The sequence below is a fragment of the Aptenodytes patagonicus genome, chromosome 13 (genome assembly GCF_965638725.1).
Source record: "Aptenodytes patagonicus chromosome 13, bAptPat1.pri.cur, whole genome shotgun sequence".
Classification (NCBI taxonomy): Eukaryota; Metazoa; Chordata; class Aves; order Sphenisciformes; family Spheniscidae; genus Aptenodytes; species Aptenodytes patagonicus.
In genome coordinates, this window is record NC_134961.1 from 8,816,279 (window position 1) to 8,832,153 (window position 15,875).

The window sequence follows — 15,875 nt, forward strand, 5'->3', positions numbered from 1 at the left end:
TTTGACTTAAATATATACATACATATATCTATCTATCTCAACAGCATGGTTAAGTTGTACTCAATGTATTCTCAAAATAATAAGAAACAAAGATCCCCATTTAAAAATTTATGCCCTTTAGTATTAGAGCAGATGTGAGCTACAACTGAGGAAAAAGCATTAGGACAGACAGTATTTTGCCAGGGTATTAAAGATGGCATTTACACAGAATTTATCCTTAATGTTCGGCTTTAAATCCCAAACACTTCTACAGTCTCCTTCAAATTAACATTTTGGATAACAAAGGAACGCTAAGTGACCATCAAAGCAAAAGGCACACATTTACTCATGAAACCACACATGACATAACCACTAGGGTATCCTTCCTAGAAATTCTGCTTGACAAAGGGAAAGCAAAACCCGTGTAGAAAACGGGAAAGGAAAGAAATGTCATTCTTTCAAAGAGTGACTTAAAACCAGTGCACAGAGGGTTGAGCTGTGCTACCTTGGGCTTCCTCAGTATTTAATGATAACCTCAGGCATGTACGGTACAATCACAGCACAGAAATCCAATTTCATTTCATCCCATATTCCTTCTCCTTCCCCCACCAAAAATGAAAAAGGAAAAAAAAAAGCATCATTGAAGCACTAATTTCACCTCAACAGTACTGATCCAGAGAGCATGAACTAAAAACAGTTTGACAAGTTTATAGACCTTGCATGAATTTCACCTCAGAATAGAAAAATCTATTCCCTGGGGATGCCAACCCATTCCTTTTTTTGTTTTTTTCCTGCCTACACCTGAAAGCTGGAACTAGCTATGAAAGATTCATGGAGCAGTATGCTTCAAACATATCCATGAAGGATCCTCAACATCTGCTGACTTGAACAAACCTTGATGGTTAATATGAAAAACTATGTTAGTGAAATGCTCTCTTCCAGAGAGGAAAAGATCTGCTCAGAATCTTCTGAAAACTTATCATCTTAACAAATCTGACAGAAGGATTTCAAAAGTAATATTCTATCAAATACACTGACAGGTAATGTGGCACTTTCTTTCCTAACAACATAAAGAATATTTCACTTTTACAGCCACTGAAAGTGACCTAAACATCTTGCACTATCATGAGAACCTTTCTTTACAATAGGAAAAGAAACAAAAACTTTCAGTGCAAAATCAGTACCCTGTGAGTCTGAAATAGGACTCTTCCCTTCTGAAAATTTATGCTTTGATACATTAAATTGAAGAACAAAATAGGCGTCAACCAGAGACAAACAGGGTCTATTTAGCCTCACGTCAATATCTGCCGTAACGGAATAAAATTCTTCTTGTTGCAAGCAGAAGCTGGGAGGAACAACATGACATTGTTATTTTAAATTAATTGCCATGCAACCAAGCCAGGAGTTTAATTTTCAGTCCCCAACTTTTTTTTTTTTTTTTTTTTTTACACTATTTTTTTTTAAGCATTGCCAGTGCTCGAGGGAAAAATTTATCTTCGTTAAATGATAATTGGCTTTATTATCTTTGACTCTTCAGAAATGCTGGCTGGCGAGGTTTTTAAAGTTTTCATCAATCTTGTTTTCTGTTTTCACAAAGCCTGCATCAGAAAAAGACGTCAGTCTGCAGAACATTCTGTATCTCCTAGCATATGAATAGGTCTTGAGGCTATCTAATTTACTAATAAATCTATTGAAGCGACATGCATCTCAATATTTCACAGCTTAACAAGAAGGTCCAGAAGCAAGACCCTGAATTGCAGTTCCAGATGATTAGCGCTGCAAAACCAATTGAAGCAGGAGCATCTAAGCTGTCAGAACAGCTTACACATACCCACCTTTTGCAAACTTGCCATTTAAATTGTTTACTGGGGGACGCTTTCTCAAATTTTTCATAAAATACTTAAACTAAACTCAGAAATAGCAGTACATATTGTTAAAAGTTTCTAAGATGGAGCCAACGGTCCTCACATGTACAGTGTTGCATTGAAGTTAATAATAGAAAAATCTCAGCAGGGCTTTTCAAACTTCTTCTAAAGTGGCACCAGAGTCTTGCCATGTCATCATGTAATAAAGTAATAAGGACACGCATTGCGTACATTGTGGTGAATAGCTCAGCCAGCTCCTTACAGTAATAAAAAGCTCCCTATGAATCTTTTTTTTTCCCCCTGCCTCTAAAAAAAACCCCACTTCTTAAACTCTTGACTTATATACTAGAAGTCCTTACAGTTTCATTAAGAAGCCCTTAACACCCCTGCTCCCCCTTTCCCCCCAAAAACACCTTCACGCATATGAGTGGCACAGCCTACAGCAAAGTACCATGTATCAGCGTTTTTTTGTTTTTAAAGTTCCATACTATAACCATAAGAGGTTTGGTGCAGAGTTTCAGAGAAATTTAGCCGATATACAGAGTATGGCCTTCAAGGAAATAGGAGTCTAATGATGGCCTTACTTTAACGAACACTTTGATCTTTAAGCATCCTGCCAACTCTGGTAAGATCAAAACCATGTCACTTTTTCCCTCTGACAAGCCAGAGACTTTAGGAAGAGATCTGACCATCTGTGCTGCAGTGTATGTCTACCTGCGGGAGAACGGGCATGAAACAAGAAGTCTAAAGAATTAAAGATCGGTTTAAGATATTACCATCAAATCTATTGTCAAATAGATGGAAACAGGAAAGAACATTAAGGATTTCCCAATTGCTTTTTTTGAAAAGTAATATTTACATCTAAGAAGCTTGCAACAGCTCAGTGATAGATTAACTCTCACACCTCTCTGGTCAAGTTGGGAAGTTCCAGCAACGGAGTTAATACCAAAATCCTCCAAAACAGTAATAGTGAATTTTCAAGAGGGAGTTAAGTGACATATTTAAGTCAAAAAGCAAACTAAGTTTTGTTACTATTTCTGTTACCAAACTCTTGACTTTCAGACTTTCCTATTTTTCTAGCCAAAATTTTGTGTTATTGACATGATAGCCAGGACATACGGTTAAAAAAAAGGCAAGATTTTCATGAGCTTAGTATACAGTTCAACTGATTTTAAGACATTTTAAGTTCAGGACTAATGTATGACATCTCATACTGATTTCAGATGTGACATTATTCCCAACATACTGCCTGTTGGACATCATTTTTATTTCACCGGAGCCTGTCACCTCAGGGATGATCTAATCCTCTTGAAATCAGTGGAAGCATGTCCACTTGAAAGAAGTGACCATTGTTTTCAAGCATAGTTGAACTGGACCTTATGCTGTGAACTTAACTATTTTGGTGACCTAGACTTTCAAATTAAGACACATGGTTTTTAGAGGGCAGGCATGTGGAACACCAGTGTTTAACCAAGCTAGGGGCTCAGCTGTTAAGGAAAAATACCGCTCGATATTTGGATCTTCTCATGGGGTGACCATATCTCTTGGCAAATACATCTTTACTGCAAAGCGTATTTAAGGAATGAACTGTCACAGTAATGCGTACTGGGTACGTGTCTGAAAGCACCAAGATGTCCTAAAGATCTGTTAATTTTCATTCAACCCAGGCATTCTCATACCTACATTTTCAGTGTCTAACCAGCCTCAGAATGAAGAGAAAAGCAAACCCAAACACAGCAGAAGCAACACTGGCAAGCTAGAAGGCTTTCTTTTGAAGCTGTTTTCCAAGTTCTATGCATTATGTTTGTAATCAGGGGGTGGTGGGTGGATGTAAGACTTCATGCTGCTTGGGACTCAATGAGCTATAGGTTAGACTGACAAGAAACAAAGTGTCTTTACCTTTAATACTCAGAGCCCTACTAGAGAATTCATCGTGACTGGGGCTTTTAGACTGTATTTTTAAAAACGTGTTCAACATCCTCAAATTTTCTCATTCAACATGTATCAAATTAACTATTAATTGAAGGACAGTTTAGTATATTTTCCAGACGTTGCTCAAACTCCATTTACTTTGAGCCACAATTTAAGGTATTGACTTTAATCTCCAATATAAGGCCCTGTAACTCATCATCTGCTTAGCTCAGGGCTATACCTTTCTCCTGCTGTCAGTCTTGTATTTTGGACCAGAACAGGACAGCTTACAGCTTTCTCAGCTGTTAGGCTGATTCTGCAAATGTGCTTTTCCTACAGGCTGGAGCAAGTCTGACACCGATATCCTTCAAGGAATAACAAGCTATGCATGTCTAACACTGTTCTCAGTGGATGCCTGCCCTGGGAATTATCTACAGGGTTTTTTTTCCTTTTTCCCCTCAATAAAAGTGGCAATATGCATGCTGAGTCATGTAGCAAGGTTGTACTCAATAATTAATACACAATCTACTCACACAGAGATTGGATATTCCACTTTACTTCTGGTTTATTTGATTTTGATTAAACTGTTTTTAAAATTTTATACATTTTCTAATGGAAAATGACAAGCGTCATCACTCTTAACATCTGATAAGATTCAGACAGTGACAATTCAATGTGGTATCTTCCATACCCGTATGTACCTTTAACAATCTGTTTCCAACCACTTGCTGGAATTCTTTATTACTCTTCCAAAATACATCCTTTTTCTGCAACCTTTCTCTGCATATTGCTTCAGGATGATATTTTTGCCCGATTATTTTGTTACTTGACCAAAAAGGCTTATTCACTGCTATCTACTGTATCACATATGTTTCTTCCTCAGATCAATGTTCAGAATGACCATGTTAATCTTATTTTCTTTACAGACACCGTAATGCCTTACGGCCAGTGCCTTTCTTCAACACACACATAGCATTAATAATCCTGGATATCAAGATGACAATTTAAAAACCTCATTGGCTAATATTAATTTTAACAAGCAAATCCATTTTTGGCTTTCCATCTTGCCTCATTCTTCATTTCCTTTTATCCGTTTAATCCTTCCTATTTTTCACATTCCAGATAGACTTTGCATTCATGGTATCAAGTCTGTACGCATTTTGAAGTGTTTTCTTTTCCATATGCCCATATTACCTTCTGCTTTGCATAGCACTTGTTATGCATGCATGATCACAGACTATTTCTAGCATTAATTAAGATATGAAATTAAAGTGGGAAGTACATTATTGGTCACATAAGACAAACAATACAAATTTGCTTTAAAAATGAAGTTACTAAAGTGTTAGCAAACCTCTTCATACTGTCAGAAATAATAATGTTTACAGTCTCCATGCCACAGTACAGCCAGAATTCACAAGTGGATTTGGAATATTATTTCCACTTCAGAAAGATACACATAAAAACCCAGAGAAGTTCATTTAGTTTATAAACATATCTGGGAGAAAACACAGGTTTCTCTCTTCTGCTGTTATACCGTACAGCTTCTGCCCTCAGTGACCCCTGGTCCCACTAACAGGGCTTCCATTGTTTGTGTAAGAACAGCTTTGCTTGAAATCTGATTAGGAACTTTAGCAGAAAAATTCTATTTTCCAAAAAATTAAATGTTTCACAGGAACATAATGTTTTCTGATGAACTTCTGACAAATATAAGCATATTTCCAAAAGCAGTTTGCCAGATTTCCTGCCCAGAAACCGAGACTCCCAAGTTTTGCTATTGTAAGGCAACGAGCCATAGGGATGGTCTCAAATCTAATGGTATCCAAGATCAAGAGGTCTTGGGCATCTCATCATGCCGACTGATCTAGAGCTTAGAGTCTTGCATCTTCTAGAAGCCCAAACCATAAGAGTAGCCTGTCAGTAAAGCTGCCAGTGTCATCAACAATTTACCCAGTCATCTCTTCCTTGTCTCTACAATCAAAAATAGAAACCTGCACATTCACTCAGACTAACATACTCCCTATCTTGCTGCTACATTAAAAATACCCTTACGAAATGCGCTCAGAAAAGGAGTCAAAACATTCTACATGTTTAGAATATTAATTTTTCATACAAACACATTTACTAGATGTTTTACAAGAGTTTACATGTGCATGTTCTTGCTCAACATGCACATTGGTATATTTAGTGTGCGGTCATCTTTCTGACCCTGTGGCTCTGCTGCTTTTCCCTCCCCTTTGCTATAAAATCTACTCATGGAATGCCTCTGTAATGGTAGGTGTTAATACAATTTGCGCAATGTAAAATAATAAGTAATAACAACGAAATGCATGTTCCCTGGGACTCCGTGATAACTCCAGGTAAAAATAATGGTATAGACTGGGAATAGACTCATTAATAAAATTGCACACAGAAGAGTGACTTCTTTACTTACGCACAATGGAAAGCAATACATTATAAACCTCTGCATTAAAAAGAAATTATGATCACAACAAACAGCGAGGGATATCATCATGTACCTGCCTTGCACAAAATAAACCATCAGACAAAAGGCTTTGAGGGTGATTTGTCGAGGGCATATACTCTCTTAGGTCCCCGTTATTGCACAAGGAGTTCAATGTGCTCCAAACCAAGCAGGAAAGGTTGACCTCCTTTAGAGATCCAATCCTTTGTTAGCAAGGCTCTTTCGATTAAGGCAGACTTTTGTGAATACTGTCTGCAACCTCAGTACGACAGCATATTATCCAGAATTTGGATACTCACTTGCTATGCTGAGATGAATAAACGGACTTGTCTTGTTCTCCCCATTCTTTTCATTGACCGCCTGGACGTAGTAGCCTCCTGCATCGGTCACTGATGTTGCAAGGATGACCAGCTGATTCTCCAGTGTGATGGCTCTATTTAGGAAAGAGAAAGATCGCATTGAAAGCGGAGGAATGGTATCCACTAGGCAAAAACTCCGCAACACTTCAGACTTGACAGACTGATACGGTATTCATTGGTCATCTAAATCAAGATGTTGGGGAATCAAAGCCAGTCTGATTTCAAACACATTCACAAGTAATACTGAAGATCTTTGATGCCTCTAGGCCTTTTCTCTGTTTAGATCGCAGAAGATGTTTATGGTGACACGCAGAAAGCTACAACATATGAAACTAGAACCGTTTAAATGGCAATAAGAAGTTACACAAGAAACAGCAAATGACAACAGAGACCAGTAGCCTGCAAACTGCATTGTTATGGGTTGACGACAATTCTGGCAAACATCAGTATGCTGCAAAGTCAGTTTTACTGAAAGCCTTCTCAACAAGTGAAAGCTAGCCTATTAAAGACTGACACTCAGGGAATCACCTAGTTTAGTGAAAAAAAAAAGTAAAAATCAAAGCCAGCAGAACCTCAGAAGGTAAGCTTTCTGTATTTATGGCATCACTAATTATCGCAACATCACAGACAAGAACACCAGCAAGTTAGAGCCTAGTTGATATACACAGATGATCTGTGTGTAGATAGGGAGGGAAGAGTTTTCATCTAATCTAAAGCAAGTAGGAAAGCACAACCCTGTAGTTAGCACTGGTGTAGGCCTGAAGGAGTCCATAAATGTCATTGTATAACACAAGTCTACCCTTGCTTAGGGCTGCTACATAACAAGTGTCTCTATAAACTCCCTCGTAGGCAGCATTACCCATTTGCACTCCAATAGGGTTGGTTACTTTGCATTTTACATGTATTAGATGGTCTTTTCTTGACTATACAAGATAAAGGTTTAATCTAGAGACAACATGTAAAAATTTAAGGGCTTAACTGAATAGGACAGAGGAAGCTCAAAAAACAGATAAGAATAAAAGAACATGTAAAGTTCCAGAGAAAGCCTGTGGAGCAAAGAGCTGACAATAATGCAGACTGGGACAGGCACAAACTTGGAAATCTGAATGCAAGACTTGGAGCAAGAAACTCCTACCTTCACTTATATTACTTGATGCAAAGCCCCATTGAGTTCAGCTGTGCTATTAGTCATATCCTTGAGCATGAGGTTGAAACAACATATAAAATTATTATACTAGATGAAACAAGTTCATACATCAATAGGGCCTCAAAAAGAGCCAGTGCTAAGTCAAATTATTCGTACACTAATCAATCAGTAATGAACACTCCTGCATTTCTTTCTCCTGTTTTGGCACGGTGTGGTTAACATTAATAATTCACAACTATTTTGCTTTCGAAGAAGCATTTCCCCTATTTAAAGCAATAGGGGAAATCACACATACCTACTGTAGCATACTAGTTTATATGTAGGAGGGGGCGTAGAAAATTACAGTGAGAACATAGCAGTGTTCAAAGGCTGTGTGTATTTTATTCATATCACTTCAATTTTCTAACGTGGATACAAAGAACACTGAACTTCTATAAAGTTATCAGTAGATACCAATAAATAAAAATCTCCTGAAAAATATATAAGGTTATATTTTCAGTTCTGAAATCAGTCATCAGACATCAGCTAAAGATCCTGTTTACATTACCTTTATTGACAGTTTTTATAATAAAAACTGCTAAAAAAAATCACAGTATGATTTTTTGCTTTATTCAATGAACCTGTACTAGCTTAACTGACTTAGAAAATTAATCAAAGAAACTGTGATAGATTTACAGAGCGGGGATATAAAATGCAATTAATAGGACATTTGATAAAGCAAATAAAGATAAAATTCCAATGGAGTGCTAATAATTGAATATTAAAACAGTGACATTTACATTCATTTCTACTTTAGTTCTAAAGAAAGCAGCATTAGAAAGACTGTTCAAAAACACCAAAACGTATTTCAGACTGCTTCGATGCCAGCTGCGACTGTAACCAAAGTTTTAAAGGTGATCCCTGAATACTGGTGAGATGCACACTGCTACTATCTGTATTAAACTGGCTGGAAATTCTGACAATTAGACCATTATACTAATCAAGAGCAAAGGGAATTAAGATGTAATTATTAAGAAAATTGTTCAAAATGAAGATTTTTTAAAAAAAATTATAATACACAAATATTTATTGTGAGCAAAATGTAACATCTGTGAGTGAAATGTAAGTAAATTTTAAAGATTAAATGAACATAAGTATATTTGAATCTAAAAAGATCAGTGCAGAAGGGTTAAACATTATAAATTCCATGTTCAAAATAGTGTGAAGAGTTTGATGTTAATTTGTACAGAAAAAAGAATCAGAAGATGAAGAAACTACTGAAGACAACTCTTTGGGGTCATCAGTTACATAACCAAATTAATTTTAAATTAGAAACCCCAAAATGAATTATAGATATCTTAATAATTCTGTGAAAAATGGAACGTTTCAATTTTATTAACTAAAGACAGGTATAGAACAAGACACAAGGCTTCACAGGCTGCAGACTCTGGGAGTTTTATTTAGATCAAGTATGAGCCCTGTGCATCAGGGAAAAAAAAAAAATCAATTAGTCATGTTTTAAGGACTCGTTAATTCCAATGTTTCTAAACCATCTGAAGATTCATGCCCCAGCCCGTACCAGGCTTGCAGCCGCTTTTTGCACAACAGCTGCACAGAGCACCCTAAAATTGGCTTAACATGTTTTCCTGGGTTTATTGTTTGTTTTCATTGTCTGATATAACTTTTAAATTATGACAGCACCACACTTATGTTCCAAGGAAAATCTGATTCCCGGCTGCTCAGTTTACCAGCATATTTGAGGAAGACAACTGCAGCAGATGGAGTGGACCCATCAGTAATTCATACCCAGCACAGAATTAATGAAAAATATAAATATTGGTTTTTTAAAGCAATATTGAACTTAACTCAATCTAACATTTTCAAGGCAGGAGCAACCAGGAAGTAAACTAAGCAGACTGATCCTTTGGGATTTCTTAAGCATAGGGAAAGGAGCATTTTAAATCATATGTTTTAATAGAAGAATTTTTAAAATTTCTCTGGAGCTCAGTGGAAGCCTGTAGGGAACAGCAGCCAATAAACAAACAGCAACGTAGATCTCTGCGAGTGGTAGGCAGTTATAATGGTGGATTCAGTATTATGATGCCCTACAAGCATTTCAGCGATACCTTTACCACAGAAGCAGCCAGAGACTAGAACAGATTGATCTGAAAGCAAAGGTGAGTCGGGCCATTGAAACTACAAGCTGTGTATGACGTGCTGCCTAACCAAGACTATGGTCTGACAGGATGGGAAAAGGTAGCAATGATGGAGACAAGTCATTTTATACACCCAGTTCTTCTAAGTATCTGAACATGTAAACAGGCACCTAATGAGGTTTTCATCACTTCCATTTATCACAGCCAGAATTTAGCACTTAGATACACTCTGGGACTTTTAATTGCAGCCTTCCTAATTGTCCAAATTCTTTAAAAATAAATCTGGTGCAAAAAATCTCTAAGTTTGATCTAAAGCTTATGGTAATTATTCTGTTAACATCAGTGGAACGTGAATCAGGCCATTAGAAGTAAAGAGAATTTTCCAAAGGGGATACCATTATTAAGGCATTTAAGAAAGTTTTTGGAGTTAAATAAATTTTTCCTGCACTGAAAATTGCATCATTTCTTAAAATGCCACAAATGAATTCATCAGTATCTTAAATAGCTGGATTTCCATTAATAATGTTTTTCATGTGAAAATAGAAAAATTGACTCTACAAGTGGATAACGCCCAAAAGTTAGATATTTATTAGGTTATTAGTCTACCAGATTACACAATAAATAGATAATACTAGGTTATAAAAACATCATAAAATGAAAATCAAGGTAACCTGATTAAGCTTTCTCTTAGAAGGCTGCCATCTGCTCATGAACAAGCATGCAATGTTTTAGTACCTAGGCCTTCATAAAGCCTCTTTTCCAATATTAACTCTAGCTAATACGAATATCAGTCCCTCTTTATAAGATATTTTTTAATAGAAAACCTCTGTTCCCCTTTTAAAAACTTTTGTCCAAATTACACAGCAAGCACCGATCTTTCTCCATGAGCCAGCCACCACACAGTAACATGGATGTTAATAGAAAAGAGAGATATTATGGAGTAATAACAACATAGTTACTGAAAGACTTCCCCCCGTAGATTTCCCCTTTTGGAAAAAACATACAGACACATTGCGGTTAAAAACACAGTTGTTCAAGTGAAATCCTGACTTGGAGTAGTGTACGCATGGCTTAACAGACTGAGCATTTCACTACCCATGTCTCTTCCAATTCTGATGGGGAATTATTAATCAAAATTATTTAAATACATGTCTTCTACAAACAGTCCATGTTTTTCAGAACTCAATCACAGAGCAAAATATTAGCGTATGTGCTACAGAGCAACATGTCCATAGCAACAAAGCACTATGTTTGCCAGTTTCACAAAATATTATTCAGGTTCCAGGTATACTGTTACTGCAAATCAACCATCTATTAATAAAAATTTTATACTTACACAGCCACTGAATATTAAGTATAACTACACAAATTAATGCATTGATTTTACAATCAATGCTAGTTTATACTATTGCTTCTCTAGCTATGGCATGGCACACGTGCTTCTGGGAAGCAACTGGGATTTCTAGTCATGAAAGTGTCCCCAGGTTACACAGGAATAACCAAGACAGCCCTAATTGCCAGGCAGAGGTTGAATACTCTCGTGAAATGAAGGAAGGCTAGCTATTGACGGGTTCAGCAGATATATTTCCAGGAGGAAATGAGAGAAGTGGCAGAATTTCCATGTTTTAAGCTTGGCTTCCCTATTCTCTAGCACTAGTTTTGGAGCTTGCAAGGTCTTGGTTTAGTAAGGCTATAGACATTATTCCCCACATTTGTTCACGAACACATTACACAAAACCTGTTTCGTGTAAAGCAAGTGTAAGGCTAGAACAAAAGTGGATGGAAAACTGTACTTGACAAATCAGTGATCTACTACCTGACTGGAAAGTTATATCAGGTAAAAACGCACAGGGTCTGTCTTTGGCCTGGCATTATTTAATATTTTCATTGGTGTTTGTTGACTGAATCTAGATTTCACTTACTAAATCTGCAGATAAAGTCCCAAAGACTCTGGAAGACAGAATTAGAATTCCAAAGACCTGTTCAAGCCTCTCCACAAGACTGAGGTTTGCAGTTCAATGAAGAAATTCAAAACACTATTTCAGAAGGAGTAACTGACTGCAAAACAGACAAACCTCACACGAGGGTGTGCAAATAGCAGTATCATTGGAAAATTTAAGAAATAACCCTGTTTCTCACCCAGTGTAGCCTCCACTCAGTTCTGGCTATCAGATTTAAACATGTGGGCTAGTCAAGAAGAATCAAAACCACCCCAAAACCACACCAGAACCATCCACTCCCCTCCCCGCAACCATCCAACCCCAAAGAATAATCCAGAAAGCGTGACATGCAGGAAGACACTCAAAAAACAAGAGCTGTCACAAGTGTCTTCATATATGTATAGGACTGTTACAAAAAAGTATCTCAGATTTAAGCAGAATCATCAAATATTGAGTCTTGTTATAAAATTCTTAGCAGTTCACCCTCGGAAAAGCTTATTTGGAGATAGAGGCTCCCAGAACGGATGCTCAGATGAGTTATCCCAAATATATATTTAAAATCATGCTCATATCAAGCAATTACTGGTCTAGAGATTACAAAAACCCACAAAATAAAACCCAAGATAATCACTACATAACTGGTCATGAAAGAGATGTTTGCAGTGAGAGACAATGCTACAATCCAGAAGCAAGCAATTACAGTAAAGAACTAAGGAATAATATTCATAAGTGCACTACTTGTGTTAAAATGTTTTTCTCCCCCCAGGTTTTCAGCAGCTTCAATTCTTGTTTAATGCAACTTAATTATCACACAACTCTACTCCTTTGTTTTGGTTGGGTTTTTTTAATTATTATTATTACATTTTAAACAACAAGACTTAGTACAGCTGATATAAGTACCTACGTGTTCTTACATCACAGCTCTTGGGTGTTCTCCTACTGAACCACACTGATGTGTACCTGGATGTGCTACTCCAGCAACAGCAGTTCTCAAACTAGAAGAAAAATCCAGACTTTCAAGACAAAATGTACATCTCAGTCAACAACAGAAACCAAAGACTTGGAATAAGAAACGTCAATTTTCCTCTAGTCTCCTCTTCTTATAAAACTCTCACTGCATTCAAGATGTTTGTAAACAGAGTATCTATTTTCTTCTCTCTCCAGTTTATCGTATAATCAACACATTGAACTCCACTCGTGACATCACTATCTGTTGCTATGGTCATAGCTAGCAACCACTGGAAAGGAGGATAGCGGAAATTTTTTAATATAAATGGGTTATTTAAACAAAACATTGCAGTTAAAAAGTATCATAAGTTGTTGATCTACACAGCTGGCTGACTTCACTGACAGCAAGCACGAAGACTATTTGTAATCATTTGGGATTTTATGGTTCAATTTTCAGATACAGACAGACATGAATATTACTCCACTTTATGATATTTCTCCTGAATTGCAGGTGCTGTGGGTTTTTTTAAACACTGATTTTTTTTTTTCTTCCTTCACCATGAAAGGAAAACTTCTGTTATTAAATTATATCTTCGCTCCTGATAAAACATGTCAGTATAATGGTATGTGGTATAGTGGTTTGTAGTCAAGTATTAAAGAGATTCCTGTGGAATATTATATCTTCATACCATTATTTCACTGAGATCCATATACTACAGAATAAAAACAAATGTAAGGCATGACTGTGAACTGCACTAACTATAAAACAAATTAGCAGCGGCACAGCCCTGTCACAGGGCAATGCACTGAAGAGATAATTGATTATATGACAACAACAAAGAAAACTTCAACCTCTTAACAACACGTTTAACAGAAATATTTAGACATGTCACAACTGTGCCTACTTAGGTGCTCCCAGCCTTTGTTTATTCATGTTCCTGAATCTGCCTCAGCACCATCTCTGCCATTTTATTCCTGATTCCACACATACCTCATTTGAAACCATCTCCATTTTCACATAGGTATAGTGAGAATAAGACCTGGCACAGCTGTTGCTGTATAAACATACCTAGTCTCAGGGACTCAAAAATCTGTATCACAGCAACTGAAGTATCCACACAGTTTGGAAATAAAATCTGAAATCTCGGATGGGTCAATGCAAATCTCTAATACATTTGGTCAGTTTTCTCAGTTGAAACAAGTCCTTCTTCAGCAGCTAAATACATGCACATGAGTACATGCACATGGGTATATTTAAAACTGATATATTAAGTACACAGAGCATTGACAGAAATCATCTGGCTATAATCACAATACCTAATGGCAGCTGCATATCACCGAAGATGAAACAGCCACACACATTGTGGAAGACGTCAAGAGGATGGCACCTTCAATGACTGTTTATTATCACATGAGCCAAAGGCGTTCTTTTTCTCCTAGTGCCAGAAAAGTACATATCCCTCTTACAAACACTACAACCAAACTTACCACGCTAGCCCTGTAAGTGACAACAGTACCAAACTAGCCCCTCGACTCCTTTAGGTGACCCAAAATACAAGTATGTTGAAATAAACGGGAGAGTTTCAGGGGATAGGAAAATTTGTACAGCCATAACTTATTACAGACTTGTTTTGAGGGGTAGTAGGGAATGTTATGCTCCAGAACTAACAGTCTAGTAGTCCATTAGTTTTTAGATGCGTTACTTCTCCTTTTAATAGTACCAAATCTTTAAATAAAGAGCATGGATATGGTAAAAAAGTAGCAAGTGACCCAAGCATCAACCTCTGCAGCTGCCAAAGAACAGTGGTACTGGGTAGCAACACAGCAATTTATTTAGACAAGTTTTACTATGAAAGATAATTAAAGATTTAGTGGCCTGGATCAATACAACTGCTAGTGCTATCTAGGTACAGTACTGCAGTTAGCTGAGACTAGCATTTGTGTTACTGCTGTAAATTCATTGTACAGTGTTATTATACAGTATCTTAGGTTTGCTATCTACATCAAAAGAGGGATTTTGTGTAGTTATTTCTACTCACACACCATTAAGACATATACTATTGCACGAATTGAGCACAGGCCCGGGAGCCAAGTATATCCAGGTTTTACCAGTGATATGTAGCCTTGGGTGAGTTATTTAGCCTTTTGGTCTGTATGTTTTTCCAAGAGAGAAAAAGGATAATACACATACGTATTTCTTTTTATGCTGAAAAATTTATCTAGAGGCTTAAATAGTTAATACCTCTAGCACTCAAAAGATGTAGAGGGTTATGTAAGTGCTAAATCTTAATACTCTTTATTTTCCCCCCTTGCATTTCAGTTTGACTATCAGGCATTTTGTTACAACTTTCGGCAAAGCAACTTCTTGCTTTCTGTTTTTCAACTGCTTTAACATCTCCTGAATTATACACACCAGGCAGGTGAGCATTGCTGTCCAAATGCCAGTCTTTTAGTAACTCATGGTATGGCACTACTTCTTTCAGCAGAATCCCCTCATACTGAGTACAGATGCATTTAGTAACAAACACATCTACCACAGACTCTGTAAAATCCTGGTTATTACTGAAAATAATACAGCGGAAGAAATTTCAAGTCAGTCAATCACAGACTTTTTTAATGCCATTAATGCAAACATTTCAAAGCACTTCAAGTTAGTGACAATAAAACATAAAGAAAACACTGGTTAAAAAAACCAAATAAGCAGAACTTCAGCAGAAATTTAAAAGAAAGCAGTGACTCCCTATTTCTATCATAAATAGGCCATGCAATGACATAAAAGCAAAGCCAGGCTGGATACATGCAACTATATGTTGAACATACGTATGAAGCCAAACGCTGGAAACTTTGGAATAAAAAGAAAACTGCATAACATCACAGCAGCATTTTGTGTTATGGTTTCTACCCAAACATGATTTTCTGTCAATACTGTGTAAAACAGAGCACAGTAAACAACTGGAAAAATATTACTCTATCAATAGCATTTTATCTGTTCTGTTAGGTATACATTACTAGTCAAAAATAATACAAGCTGAAAATTTTTTAAAAAGAAAAGGAGAAATTCCTCTTTCCTATAAGTGAGGCAAATATACACAAAGCTGTTTTGTAGCAAAGCCACAGAATTCCAAAAGGT

At 36.8% G+C, this 15,875-nt stretch overlaps 1 protein-coding gene across 4 annotated transcripts in view; it reads right to left on the minus strand.

The window, feature by feature from the left end:
- Window positions 1–15,875, minus strand: part of SDK1 (sidekick cell adhesion molecule 1) — a 431,815-nt gene that overhangs the window by 215,913 nt on the left and 200,027 nt on the right. For all 4 annotated transcript variants that reach the window (XM_076350553.1, XM_076350555.1, XM_076350556.1 and 1 more), the window contains one exon: window positions 6,516–6,649. In XM_076350553.1, the coding sequence (XP_076206668.1) occupies window positions 6,516–6,649 (134 nt within the window). The remainder of the gene's footprint in view (window positions 1–6,515; window positions 6,650–15,875) is intronic.